The 15,330-nt window shown below is 39.0% G+C and overlaps 1 protein-coding gene across 5 annotated transcripts in view; it reads right to left on the bottom strand.

Annotated features, from left to right (window-relative positions):
• INO80D (INO80 complex subunit D) overlaps positions 1-15,330 on the bottom strand; it is a 46,243-nt gene that overhangs the window by 13,994 nt on the left and 16,919 nt on the right. For all 5 annotated transcript variants that reach the window (XM_072874502.1, XM_072874500.1, XM_072874498.1 and 2 more), the window contains 6 exons: positions 12,431-12,539; positions 6,679-6,903; positions 4,557-4,666; positions 2,445-2,578; positions 775-992; positions 215-372 (listed from right to left, as the gene is read on the bottom strand). In XM_072874502.1, coding sequence (XP_072730603.1) covers positions 215-372; positions 775-992; positions 2,445-2,578; positions 4,557-4,666; positions 6,679-6,903; positions 12,431-12,539 — 954 coding nt within the window. The remainder of the gene's footprint in view (positions 1-214; positions 373-774; positions 993-2,444; positions 2,579-4,556; positions 4,667-6,678; positions 6,904-12,430; positions 12,540-15,330) is intronic.

Here is a 15,330-nt window from a genome sequence, read left to right on the forward strand (position 1 = left end):
ATTCTAAGAGTAAGCAGAGAACTACACACACCAGTCTCCTAAAAGTCTGCTTTACTTCAGAGCTCACAAACAAACAATAGAGCAAATGCACACTTCCTTGTCTAGAAGTTATTGCCTCTGTAGAAAAGCAAGCAACCCCTCAAAATGTATTTTAGAAACACTCACTTCTTCAGTTCACTGACTGCGTTCACATTAGCATAAAATAAAATGGTACCTTCAAAGAAATCAAAATCCTGCAAGTCATCGGGCAGCCGTGGCAGGACATCAGAGAAGTCCTCCTGATTCAATTCCAAGTCATGTGGAATGTCTGTGATTTCGTTGGCGATATCATCAGGCAGCTCATCGGCACTCAGCTCTGGTGTGGAGGGGCTCCTGGACAGAAAGTACTGTTAGTCCACAGTATTCAATTCCGATTCCTCCAAAAAGTAACTATGAATGCATATCCATCTATAATGGGTGTTTCCCCACACCTTCCCCCCCCCCCCCATCATCTGGGAAATAAATGCTTTTAGAAAGTTTCTTTAGGAAGCTTACACTTAGCCTGTTGATTAAATACATAAGATGGGCATCAGTAGCAAGACATTTTATTAATCGAACTCAATTAATTGCTCAAATCTAAAATGACCCCTCTAAGGTTTTTTTCAACAGTCACATGGAGATGCAATTTCTAACCCTGCTCCATATGCTCAGCACAGCAACATCACACCTTTCTACAGTGCTCAGTGACGATGTTCAAGCTAGCAGTGGGCAAACTGGGGCAGGGCTACCACTGACCGCATGTGGGGCATCTCTACTGGCAGTGAGACACTGGCAGGCATGGTGAGGTTCCCTTGGGGCACTGCAGGAGGAATGGGTTTCTGGGGCCGGCGTGGGCCTCGCCTTCTCTTCTTCTTGTGTTTTTTGGTAAGTGCAGGTGGCTTCGTTTTTTTCCTGGGTTTCCTCTGCTGCTGGTGCTGAACTTTACGGGAGCTGTCCCCTCTCAAGAAATTGTCCTTTGGGAATAAAACAATAGCAATGGGAGCATATTAAGAGCAAGTATTACTTTCCTTGCTTTTTTCCCCCTGGTCATTCCACAGACATTCATATGTAATGCAAGAGAGACTGCTAACTTACACCCAGGCAAGGTTACAAAAATGAAGCTGTTGCCTTCCTCATTGATCCCAACGGCAAAAATCACATAGACCAAATTATGAGGTATGCTAAATAGGAGATCAGGCAGCGTCACTTTAAAAATCATCATAGCAAACCCTAACTAAATCAGTGCAAAACCGTAACCTTTTGCAGCATTCCTGTAAGTATTAAAGACAGAACACTGTTGTGAGGTGGCGATAATGGGGACGGTGTGCAGCAGCTGAAGCCAGCATCCTCAAGTGCCCAGTGCCATAAGAGAGACAGCACTGAGGAAACAGAATTAATACTGTAGGGCTAGGGTAAGGATGTGGGTAAACAATTAAGGCCTCATTGCTTTTGAACAGCAATCATTGACCAATTAAAAAATAAATGAAACCATCATCAGTTTTCAGTTGCCATAAGACTGGGAATGGCAGAGGACTGTATGTGCTATAGAAGTAAACCTTGAGAGACACACTGAATATTGCCTGGGAGAAGGGGAAAATCCCATACAAATCTGTGTAGTGCAGACCCTCACATTTTAATTCAGAAAACTCCACAATTCACAAGTATTGGAGAGGTTGGACAAAAACAGTAACAAAAACCCCACAACCACCCAACAACAGAACAAAAAAAAAAAAGGCAGTTTTATGCCTAATGCCTTGAAGGAGGGGCAAGACAGAAGTGAGTTTGTGAATTATCCTGAAAGTTTTGTTCTGGAAGATGGGAGGCATAAAAGGAGAGCAGAGGACATCATCTTAATTTCTGCATTCTCTCAACTTGTAGTAGGCCACTGCTTTTCCTCAGGGATCCACAGACCCCTGAAGGAGGTTAAAGATAAATTCTAATAATCACCAAAAGGTAAATAAAGTAGCAAAACCGTTATTTGTATGCTTGTAATTGCTGCCTACACTTCCTCTAGAAAATATTTTGGGCCCCATGTACTGAGACTGAGATGCAGTGTTCTTACCATACCACACTCATACTATATTCAGATCCAAGGGCCAGGAGTGAGCCCAAATAAAATGACCACAAGATCTCTCACAACGATTTTCTATTTCTTGATTCACGAGAGGAATCAAATTTCTTCCAGAGAAACATATTCTCATGCACACTTTATTATATCCTCAAAAGTATGTAAAAGATTTTCACAACATACTTTATACTAATTGGGAATGTTTGGCATGTTTTACCCTCTTGAGAAAAATAAAAGGAAATGAGCTCTTAAGTTCATAAACTTCCTAGTGGTCAAGCAAGAGTTCATAGAAAGACTGGGGCTAAAACTCCTGATGATCCCAATACACAAATAATTACAGTTTTGGCTTTGTACTTACCATTTTTTTGGCATGTTCTTCGCACAGAGGTGTCTGATGTGTAATGTCAAAAACTGGCACAGAGCACTGTTGACCATCCGCAAACTTGGCTGTGCAACTTGAGAAGAGCTGCTGAGAACGGTTCAATAAGATATCTGTGCATTTCTGCATCAGGAATAACACACGAGGCAATGATGGAGGAACGCCCTTTGATTTATCAATCTGATGAAGATCAGAGCCTTCAACTCTACCTGTCCATAGATTTTTTTTTTAATGAGTACCTTAACTTTGTTATTCAAGTTCAAAGCTAGGTAAGGCTCAAACCCAACTTTTAAAGTGAAAAACTGCATTCATGCAGAATCTCTAATCATTTTATTATATATTGAGATAGTTTTATGGAAGCAGCCATTTCACTAATGAGTTCTTAGCAAAAAGACGCCTTTTCCTGGAGTCTTAATCAATAGATCAATAGCAGCAGTTGGAACAATGTAGTCAACAGGACTATTTCCTTACAGACTAATGACAATCCATACTGAAACATTAAAAAAAGAGTATTTCTTAATTCAATCCTTTAAGGTACATTCTTGGCATTTATCTTTAGAGCACAAAGAAGTTTCAAGATCCTTCCTGCTCCTCTGAAAAAAAGATGTGCAATCAGACAGAAAGGTCAAGTAAATCCAAACGTAAGCTTGCTGAGATTTCCTTCAGAAAAATCCCCTGCAGGAGTGAAAGTGTTTCCAGACTTAGAGCAAATCAAACAGATATTTCATCGTGTTTTTTCAAACAACATTAGAAGCACTCCTTCCATCTTGAACAGTTCTCAGACCTGAACATCACTATGTATTGTTCAGAAAATGTTAAAACACAAAAGAAAGGACAAAGAAAATGGAAAACATGCAGACCAGTCCAGATGGCAGACTTGGATGGATGGGTCAGAACCAAGAGCCTGCTCATTTTAGGAGAGACTGTTTCCATTGAGAAGAAAGTGCAGAGGGAAAAAATGGGCACAAATGCAAAATCACTAGTCTTGACTTCTCTGCTCTACGCACACCAAGAAGCAAGAAAACTTTTTAAAAAAAACTTTAAAATAAATAAAAAAATTTTAAAAAAATCAGAATCATGAGGCAAATCCCAAGCACAGCTGCACACCATGATGTTCTCTCAGAGAGGTTTTGAACTGCTTTGCAGACTACTTTTAAGGGGCCTGCAAAAATCAACCAAGAAAAACAAAGCATCTACAAACCTAAAAGATTGAAAAGGTGCTGCAGTCTGATAACAACTGGAACAGATCAGCACTAGTTACTTAAAATACCAAAACCAAAAGCTCAGACAAAAAGAGTCACTGCAACAAAAGCGCCAACAATTCTTCAGCTAAAAACAAAAACGACAAAGTCTGCAGAATTCATAAGTATTCCAGGTCAGAAGTCTGCCTGTTTATAGCCTTCAGAATCAAACCTCGCATCTAATGTGCTCCTTCCTTTCTGCGACCTTCATGCATTGACTCTTAACATCCTTTTCAGGCTTTGCTTGATGTGCTCCTTCCTTTCTGCGACCTTCATGCATTGACTCTTAACATCCTTTTCAGGCTTTGCTTGAAATCCCCAGCACTGGAAATCCTTCCTCATCCAGAATTTGGATTCTGTCTGGAATAGACTCCTTCTATTCTGCTTGTTTAAACAATGCGAAGTATCAGATTTCCATCTTTCTAGTCAGTGTAAGCCATCTTTTTATACTATGTGTAAAAACTTGTTCCCATAAACCCTTCATAGGTAGTTAGTCTACCTACCAAGAACTGTATGAAAGCCATGAGGCTGAAAGCCACGTGGTTTGTACCAAGTCATCGTTGTACCAAGATGATCATTTTTGTAAAGGCTTCTTGTGCCTACTAGTGCCAGCTTACAAAGTAAACCAATGTGACCATGATAGATACCAGTGGCAAACTACTTATCTTCACTGTCTACACACCCAAATCACACAGACAAATTAAAAGCAAAGTAGTTGATAAGACACTAACAAATAGGTATTTTTTTCTGAAAACTTATTTGTCAATGCAAAAACCTAAGAAACAAAAACCCCTAAAACAGAACAGCTTCCATGCCTGAATGCAACTCCCGAACAGAGTTAAGAGGATACGCTGAAAACAATGCCTGGTGAATGGAAGGGCCTTGTTAGTGCACTGTTCTCCCTTCGAAGTCCCACTACAGGTTGTTGGTTCTGCATCTCTCTGCCTCACTTGACTTGTGCTGAAAAAAAAGCATAAAAGAGTTTAGAGACAAAAACCCAGTCTCAGGTGGTTACTTAGCACAACTATTGCACTGAATGTGGCACAGTAGGATGAAAAATTATAACACACATATGTGTGTGTCATGATCCAGATGGGTGCACACTATTACCAGACTCTACACAGGGATACAGAATAGATGTCAATGACAGGTGAAGGTGTGACTGCAGTAACAGGATTATTGTTTATTTCACAGGGCATTAATTGTAATGAGAGGTGCTGTGTGCCACTACCACGTAAATATTACAACACCCTGCAACAGAGCCAAGGACAGCAGTAAGTGAGTGTCAACACAGGTGACCCTTAAAATGAGGTCAATCTTATTGGGTATGTCTACATGGACAGTCAAGTGCACTTCCAAGCCTGTTCATAAATCAAAACATGCCGAGCATCCCCAGAGCTTACATGCAAGCATATGCTCAGACAAACTTAGACTGAGCTCTGGAGTGGCAGAGCCTGAGCATGCTCAACATGGGTAAAAGCTCTCCTTCATCAATGTGCTACAGCCCAATCCACCAGCAGGTGCCCGGAGCTGAGCGCTTCCTCAGCACAGCCTCAATGCTTTGAGCCTGAGCTGCAAGCAGGCGACCAGACAGCAGTGTGGATGAGTACTGCAAGCATTACACAGCTCGCTCGGTGTTAGCCTGCTCTCAAGGCATTTGTCACCTTCATGTAGATAAAGCTGGCGATTCCAGGCCTGAATTTCACCTCTGTACACGTTGTTTTCTAGGTTGACAAAAAGCTGTCTGTAGGCTGACTGTTTTCCTTCAGCCATTTCTGTCATCAACTGCACTTTGACTGAGCAAAGTTTTAGTTAGCAATATTACTCCTGTGAAAAATTTCGTAACTGAAGAGACTCTGTGGTTACTTAAATTAACCAGAGCAGTGATGACAGGCATACCTGGCTTTGCCAGTCTGCCCAAAACAACGTAATCTTTTTGTGTAATAAAAGGCGAAAATAATGGAAAAGAAAAAACAGCAAGAGCTTGCCAGTTCTGGAAAGATTTTTCTGTAGTTTAAGTTTGGAGACATTTACACAATTTTGTAAACTAGTAATGTACCTCTACATCACACCTCTGAGCAGCTCTTCAGCATCATGCCACCTCCCTAACAATAAACCCTCCAACTGTCATTAACCACAGTCCACAGTCCAGGAACAAAAGCATCCCGTAACCAGAATATACTCTCAGTACCCTGCTCCAGCCTGCCTCTCATGTTAGCCTCCCCAACCCCCCCCAGTCACACATCCTGTAAAGGAAAACCACAACAGCAAAAAGATGCTCTTGGTACCCCAGTCATAATGGCAGGGTTCAGACTTACTCTGTTTCTGCGCAAATATGAATCAACCAACTCTCAGTATGCCGAGAGCTGGAGGGATGTTGACATTATCTAGAAAGAATTCCCACAGAAGGTAACCTTCAGAGTTGTTAGAAGATATTTATCTTGTTGCCAAGTTTCATTTAATGTTAGATTGAGTTAAATCTAACAAAAAGCATGAGCTTAAGTTTGATTCGCTGGGAAGAGAAGTAAGAGGAGGTACAGACTTTTCAAAAAAAGCTGTCTGAAAACCAAAATCTGAATTGAAGCAGTGAACTGCAGACCAGACTGCACACCTTCTAAAGGACTGGGCTTAGTAAAGTACCAGATATTTGAAGGCAGCCAAAATACATAGATTAATTAATAAGAATAAATTTTAGCAGGCCACTAACTTCATGACATTTAAGAAACTGGGCCCAGATACTGCTGAACAAACAATCCACATTTTAAAACACAAAGCTGGAGAACGGCTGTCTTCATGGAAAACACTGTATGCCATACTTATTCTACTCCACTGACAGACATTTATGTGTCATGGTTTTTCTGCCTTGTGCATGCCTACCAGTTTCAGAGTTCAGCATTTCAGCTGCTGGATACTCTGCCCATTTCTACCCTGTCCAGACCCCAGGTTACTGCAGTCACAGGGGAAGGTCTAACCTGGTACGAGCACACGTAGCTCTTCGGAGTTCTTGTATCAGTTGCCCAGCATGCTCCGGCTCTCTGCTGGCCGCCTGCAGCAAGGCTTTCCGGAGTGTATGCCGGCATTTCTTCTGACGAGATTCTGCCCGCTCCAGGCGGCAGAGGTGCTTGTATTTCTGCTGAAAGTAAGTGCAAAGTCTGGTCACCCTGGAACTCCTGTCATCTGCATTGTCATCATCGGACCTGAAGGAAGGAAAATAAAAACAAATGGGCTTTAAGTGGTTGGTTTTTTTTTTCAATGTAGGTCATTTGTCATTTTAATAGAATTGTTAAGTTGGCATCCATCTTCTAGCCCCACAAACATCCAAAGGCCGAAATCAGGCAGGGATGCTTGAGAAATGGTAAGAGCAGGATCCCTTTTGAATTCTAAAGGTACTTACCCTTCTTAGTATGTCATTATTAGAGATTACATCAATTTATCATCAAGTCTGACACATTTAAATGTCTGGAGCCTGCTGTTCAGAAAAAAAATCTATACTGTTAACCTTTATTTACTGTAAATGTCTCAGCAAATGAGACAAATTCTTAAATCAAAGTGCAATTAATGGAGAGGACAAGGGTGGGGAACTATGTAGTGGAAATTTATTGAAGAAAGGTCATGCTGGCAAAGATGGTCAAATTCTAACAAGTACCAAAACTGCTGACCTTTTCCAATTCCTCTTAGTCTGCCAGGTGGTGTTTTCCTTCCTAAACCAAAATACACGCTCACACAGCTAGCAGTTGATACTGCTTTCCCCTTGCTGCAGAGTTAAAGTTGAGTTACAGTATAGCCATGGAGAAGAAATTCACATTTAACTCCAAAGGTACTGAGGGAAAAATGAGACCAGGGCTAAACAATGACCAGATGAAGGACTGATCCAATTCTTTGTTTGCTTAAGAAAGCCTTTTCCCATTTATCTTGGCTTTCTGAATGTCCAGGCACATATCACCAAGACCATCAAACCACGTCAACACATTCAGTTAAATGAAGGAAAAATTATGAAACATAATAAAATCATCACTGGGACTTGTTAAAACAACAAGGTCCATGAAGCTACCCCGAAGTCCTCCACAACAAGCACTAGTTTGCAGAATGATTTTTTTGTTTATGGAGCAACAAAGGGCGTGCACTGAATCTAAGCAAAGCAGACCTTGTTCAGTTTTTCCTTTAAGTTTTTCCTTATAGAACAGAGAAACTTTTTGCTAACTTTCCTATCTGTAAAACAAAGGAAGGGCAGGGAGAAGAAAACAAGTCCAAACAAATGAAGCAAATCAAAAGCTCCCAAGGTTCAGACTGCAGAGCTTGGCCAGCGAGATTGAATGAGCTGCCATCCAAACCTGCGCACAGCAAAGCGGACTACAACTAGCTGATGATAGAAGAGATGCGAAATACCGGCCATGATATTTACTAAATAAAGTAAGATCCAGAAATGCAGGCAGAATAGCTGTCCCTGAAAGGCAATATAACTAAGACCTACTTTCCTTTCTGGAAAATCTTAGTCCATTCACACGCAGGCTAAATTTAAGACACTGCATCCATCTCCACTAAGGCTGCCCACAAAAACTCCGCAGGAGCAAACACTGCCTTGACACAAATGCACATTTTTATAAAGTTTTATGTAAAGTCAACCATACTATGTATTTTGTTTGTTAAAACAGATCACAGAATATTTTCTAGAAGTGTAAATTACAAGTAATTAACCTCTGCAATTAAATGCTTAGCAGCAAATACAACCTGTTAAAAATATTTAACATCTGTAATGTTTAAAATATTTTCACATTGAAGATGAAAAGAAAATACACTTTTAAAATCTCCTAGGAAAGAATGCCTACTGGGAAAAACAACCTGTTTAGAAAAGTTTAATTGTGTGCTATTTAATACAGATTTTCCTTTTTTCCAATGTATTAATAGAAAACAGGAATACATGGATGGGATCAGTGAGATATAGGTCTAACTTCTTAGGTATTTCATTACTGCTCTGGGCCAAGATTTTCAAACAAAGTTGCAGACATACTGATTTAATTTTAAATATAGTTACAAATTAACTTTAAGAAAAGACAAGAATATTCCTTAGGGAAATAAAGTGTTTCCTTTGGGTGGAAAGAGTGTTTTTTAATGCAAATGTCTCTATATTTGAGACTTTTTACTTCCCTCCCATTGAAATAGACAGAAAAAAGTCATTGTATGTTAAAATATTTTGAACTGCAGTTTATGAGATAATTTTAAAACAATAGATGAAGAAATATATACAAGACATAGAAAGAAATCATGCCTGCAGTGGACAAGGGCTTATTTTGAGGCAAACAGTTTCTAAAAGCCTATTCAGAATTTTGTTTCCAGGCCAGTAAGATTAACCAAAACATATCTGTATGTTCAAAGAAACCTAAAAATATCCCAGTAACACCTCCTTGGGTTTTTTTGCTAGGCAAGTACTGAAACCAAAAGGTACTTTTATTGTTGTCCTTTCATAAACAAGTTTACCAACTGCTATTTAGTTTATTGTCTTAAGCTGCATATATAACTTCTGAAGTTCAACTTAATGTGTGGCATTTCATTTTCTAAAAGATTTCTGAAAGTGCACGCAAACCATTTGATAATCCAAAATGCTTCTTTCCAACCGTTTCCTTTAAGATTGCCATGTGTAAACATCAGGGGAATTACTGCTGAGTGTTCATGAAGAAAACAAAGGCAGCACGAAGCAGCAGAAAGGAAGAGCAAAAGGGTAGCGCGAGCAGTCAGGCACCATCAGGGAACCAGGAGAACATGCTCTCTACTCTGAGACACACCAGCAACTGTACTTCAAAACCCTCTGTAAGGAGGGATTTGAAGAACCTTTCCTTCTTCCTTTTAGTTCTTCTAGTTACTGGGAGTTATTAAATCCAACTTTGACAATACAGTGTAGATATTTGCTCCTTTGAGTGAGCTGGTATGAGAAGGGACTCCAATCCCCACACTCCCTTTTCAAACTTGCTACTTGAAACGCTCGCTTTATCTATATTTCACCGTAGAAAGTGAAAAACTACTTTGTTTTAGTCATTTGTTTTCCAGCACTTTCTAAGCTACAACACCTAGTAATTGAATCATCTGGGGGGAAGCTTCACTAATCTGCGGCAGGGAACAGCCCCTGCTTTCCCTCCGAACTGCTGCTCCCACGAGGAATTCCTCCCACCCCAGCAGCCTTCCCTGCCAGCCACCCTGCCTGCACTGCGCCCAGTGCCAACTCCTGCCCTACTATTTGAACTCAAACATTTGTGCCTGCCTCGAAGCACTGCATCCCAGAATCCTGCAACCACAGGAACCCAATTTTTCAAAATTAAAGGACAGAATAATAAAAGCAAACATTTGGCCCGTGTTTCCACAGATGACTGCAACAATATGACTTTACAGATTAAAAGGCCTGAAGGCAAGTGAACTCAAAAATGTATTACTGTTAAGACATTAATTTTAAACCAATCTGGTGAATTTTTGAGCGTTTAAGAGCAGCTAGAGTATCACACAAGAAGTTCAACAGAAAGTTAGAGGATTCCCCCCACAATCACACAACCAGAAATGCAGAGAACAAGCTGTCCAGTAATGCAGAAATTAACTGTTCCCTTTCTTTTACTAATCTGTTCTGAGAAGCATCACTCCCTTTGTCTCCCACAGAGTCAAATGGAAGTCAAACGGAAAAGGACAGAATCCAGTTAGCTGGTGGAGGGTTACTCCTTTCACACAGGGACCACAAGCTCAGACACAAATGAACAGAGAAAAAATAGCTTTAATTTTACTATGAAAAACAGTAAGTAAATTCCCATAGGTTTAGGTATGTGATTTCAGAATCTGAAGGTTTTGGGAAACAGTCTTCATTGGTTTTCTGGTAAAATTAGCCTCCAAAATTCAGTCTCGTAACAAGTCATTGGCTGACTAAGTTAGGAGCCACCAGTATGCACCGCTGGATTAGCAAGACATTTTTGACAAATCAAATCACCCACGAAAAATAGTCCGAACTAATTCATCTTCAGCAGCAGGCAGACCACATTGCAAAAGTGTCAAAGTGAAACATTTCAGGTAATAAAAACCTCTACAGAAGCTTGAAGAATAGGAATTAAAGTCTTAGAAGGCTGACATCAAGTGAATGTATCAATGTTTATCCACAAACAAAATTAGGAAAGTTGTTGAAGGGCTAACACTGAGCAGGCTGATGGAAGTACAAAAGCAGCCAGTACCATAAAAAAATTTATCTATCATGATTTAGTTAAGACAGTGTTTAATTGAAGTGCATAAAATGCTAGAATGGAACAGAAAACGTCAAGACAAGGTATTATTTTCTCTCAGTATGTGAAAAGAGTAGGAAGAATCCAAAGGAAGTTAAGACAAATAGAAGGCAAAACACACAGAGATGACCTTTATAAGCTGACAAAAAAACAAGGATCTATGGAAGAACCAGATCAAATGTCAAAGAGAGAAGAGCGTAAGGGAAGTTATTTAATAGATATATCTGCTTTGAAAATTATGTATGATATAAAAGTCTGAAAGTCTGTTCACATTTTCCCAAAACAGTTTATTTAAAAGTTGCCTTTTAAGTTAAAACTAATGTTTGTGAAAGCTCACTCTCTCTCTGACTGCTGATGCCCTAAAAAACAATGGTCATTCATAACAGAAAAAACCCTTTCTTTTAAAAAAGGGAAGTCTACAGACTGCTATTAAGCTTTGATTCACTGAAGGTTCTCAATATTTAGTCTCCTGGTGTCTGTCCTGATGACAGAGATACAGCTTTATTCACTCTGTGGACAATCTTTAGAGATGGTAAGAAGTTCTGATAAGTTTCAGAATTTCCATGTAAGAACAAAACAACATTTCATTAACATCATTACTCTAGCTGTGATATTTAAAAATTAAACACTGGGAGAGAGTTGTAGTATCAAAAAGTCCAGTTGCATAGTGAAAGAGAATCACAATATAGAAACTACAATCAAATGTTATTGAGACCCCAATTTCCTTTTGTTATCAACATGCTTCAGTTTTGTTACAATACTATGCTTGAGATGCTTTGCTTTAACTTTGCACCTTAAAATTTACATTAATAGACATATATTACCATATCCTGCTGTAAGTTCAGATTCAGGACTTAGCAGTATATGGAGAACATCATAAGCCTTTCTGCACCAGCAGCTAATACCTGCTCTGCTTATCCCTTCAATCACATCACTTCCCTTCAATGCTCCCCACTATTTGACATTTATTCAACACTTAATTATGAAAAGAAATGCCATGCCCTTTAAAAAAACACATTAAAACTACATCCTGCACAATTACCATAAGGATTAATGAGTAAAATGTAGCAAGTTTACTAACAAAGTTATTCACAAATAGTAGGAAAGACAGGAAACCAATAGCAACTCCTTTCATTTGGTTCTAATTCAGGAAATACCTCTACTCAGTAAGGCACGCAAGTTCATGAACAAATCCCACTAAACTCAATTAAATTTAGGCAAATAAGCTTAAATTCTTTCCTGATGCATCCTTCTGATAGCAGACTGCACAAAGGTCTCCAAGATAGGTGGAAACTGGACAGAAGGCGACAAGCTGGTTTTTTCATAGCTCTTACAAACAAATGAGTTCAAATAATCCTTTGTTTCAGCAAAGAACTCAACAAGTGCTTAGGTTTCACTGACTCCACTTGAAGTGAAACTCACATTTACATGATTTATTCCATCAAGGCCAGCATGAATACTAAAGAATCATACTCACTCATGTCTCTCATAGCCGAGGGTTTCTCGGATAGACCACGCAACCTGGTAAGGGGAGGTTTGCTCTGAATCCTCCAACTCTTCTCCACTATCTTCAGACCAATCCAGCCCTAAGGGAATTGAAAATATGAAAGCTGGATGAAAAGTGTATCCACCTCACATAAGTCTCTGAGCAACCTAAGGCACAGAAGATGAATGTGTAGTATAGTCACAAGCATAATTATGTTTGATTAAATCATATAATATTCTCAATTACACAGGAAAAGTTACAGTAACAGCTCCATTACAGAGTGCAAATAGCATGAACTGATTTTTGTCAAATTTGAGTTTTCCTTTTAAAATCCTTATTGGCTTCTTTATCCATAAGCAGTGGAAGAAAAATCACCAGCTTTCTTACCCACAGAAAAATATCACATGCTTTCATACCAAGCACATGGAATCTTTAGAGACAAGGTAAGAGAGAAGTCCCTGCCACAAAGAACTGACTGCTTGGCAATTTTAAATACTACATGATCTAAGTAGGCCACTTTCATTTCTGCTTATATTCTGACCCCTGCTCTGTGCCAAAACTGTAAGACAGAGCAGCATGGACAGTTAGATACACAGCTACACAGGATGTTCCTCTGCTCAGTCTCTGTAATTGCCTGCCAAATGCATACATTAGCATGAAAAAGAGAGCTAAAGAGAAAGATGCAAATACTCCTGCACTTTTACTAAGCAGCATGCTTTTGCTTAATGATGATGCAGTAGGATCAACTTATTGATCCAGCAGCCTCAGTTAGTCAAGCTAAACACAATTGTTGAACAGGACAGCCAGAAACAGAGTCCATTAAGTTCTCAGGTGGAACATTTTATCTGGAGCTTCATCTTTTGCAGTTTTTCCTTCTCTCTCCCCCATCCAGTGGAATTCTTGCCAGTTCCTTGCAGCAGGTGGGATAAAATCCCATAGCTGCATTTACAAGCCAGCATTATTACTTTTTCACTTTCTTGTGTGCTCCTTGAAAACAGAGCAGCAGTTGGGATAGAGTTAAGGAGCACTTTATTTTTGCTAAAAATAATCTAAATGACTATATCTGAGATAATTCTGAAGTTAGATGCTTTGAATTTGGGAAATGCATCAGTACTTGGTCACCTACTTGCAGAGTCAGACACACACTTGGAATACAATTGTCAGGACTGCCTTCATCATTTAGAAGCAACACTAACATAAATCAGAAACTCTATTTTTCAGGAACTTCAGCATCCTGAAAATTGTATTCTTCATTCCTATTTTTAAGATACGCATTTGAAGTAAATTAAGATATCTTAAGATATTTGATAAAATGCCAGAATTATACTTGCAACTTCAATCTTTTTTTACTCTCGCCCCTTCCATAAAGGAATGAAAAAACAACTTAATCATTGGATACAGATGTCCACAATTGATACCATGTAACAAATTATTTACCCAAAGTTTAAAAATAAAATTAGAGGTTGAGCTGTTTTGCTTCTAATGGGCACTGCAGAAATGAAGGAATAAAATCTAATCCAGATTCAGCTATTCTCACGCTGAAGACTGCAGTTACATTAATATCCAATTACATGGCTCTGATGTAGGTACAAATAAAACTGGCTACATCTTTTTAAAGATTCTGTGCAGTCATCTCTAGGCTACTCTATCATGAAAAAGAAATCCTGAAATTCTCTGAACTGGCATAACTAGTCTTTAATATTAAGGCATGTTATTAATAAATAACAAATATATTTTCCACTCTCACATAATTAATATGTGAATTCCATTACTTTGCAAAATATAAAATGTTCTAATTGCATATGCATACAGTTATGCATCTGCATAACTGTACATTTATAGGTCTAATCAGTTTTTTTACTATGCCTCTTTTTTAGGAAAATGTATTCTCTTCACCACCTGAGAATGTAAAACATTAAACACAGAAAGTGGTCTTCCTACAGTCTTTCAAAATGCAGGTCACTTTCTAAGCTATTGGGGTCTGTGACACTCAGAAGTGCCTCTGGAGCTGCTATTCCTCAGGAGACCTGCATTATATGTAGGACCATCAAAGCAGTTTTCTGAAGAACAACGTCCTTTGCAGACATGCTATGGGATCGCTAATTATCTTCTCAACAAATAGTCAAGCTATCCCATGAGTGCCAAAGGGCAGATCTTAACAGCAAAATTAAAAAAGGTTAATTGAAATAGCAAAAATTACAGATGTTTGCAATTAAATAAGATGTTATATGAAGAACGTCCAGATTTATCTAAAGTCTTTTTTTTTTTTTTTTTAAACATCATAAATGGCATTCCTGCTCTAATATCACACACTGACTCCTGTTTCCCTTTTCCCTGTCAGTATTTTACTTGTTAGAAAAGTACAACCTAAAACTAAGTGGAAAAGTAAGGTAACTTTGGAGGGTGAGGGAGATAACAAGGACAGCTAGGTGTTCCTAGGTCTGTATTCATAACCAGACAAATAAGCCACAAAATCAGCTGCCTTTTTAAAGCTTTATAGAGCACAATTGCCATAGCAGCAAGTTGGTTATATTTACTTACATTTTCACAAGCAGCAATTGATTACTACAGTTTCTAGATAATATGTAAGGAGGAGACTATTCCTGCACTGGTATGTGGACAAGACTCCACCCCTCCAATTACCTTCTGTAACGGTGCTGCCCTCCTGCAGTAATCTTTTGCTTTTGTTTATCAACATTCTGTACGAGCCCAGAATAGGCCCAGTCGAGAAAAATTCTCTCATGTTCCAATTTTCCCTGTCAAGTCAACTGGAAATTTGGATCTGCACAGAACAATGGGCCAAATCTCCAAACTTCTACTTTCACTTATTTTATAATGTGCACTTGTCGCATATTTAACATTCAATCTAACCTCGTCCATTCATGTAGGTA

Source organism: Ciconia boyciana, chromosome 10 (assembly GCF_034638445.1).
Source record: "Ciconia boyciana chromosome 10, ASM3463844v1, whole genome shotgun sequence".
In the NCBI taxonomy this organism is placed as follows: Eukaryota; Metazoa; Chordata; class Aves; order Ciconiiformes; family Ciconiidae; genus Ciconia; species Ciconia boyciana.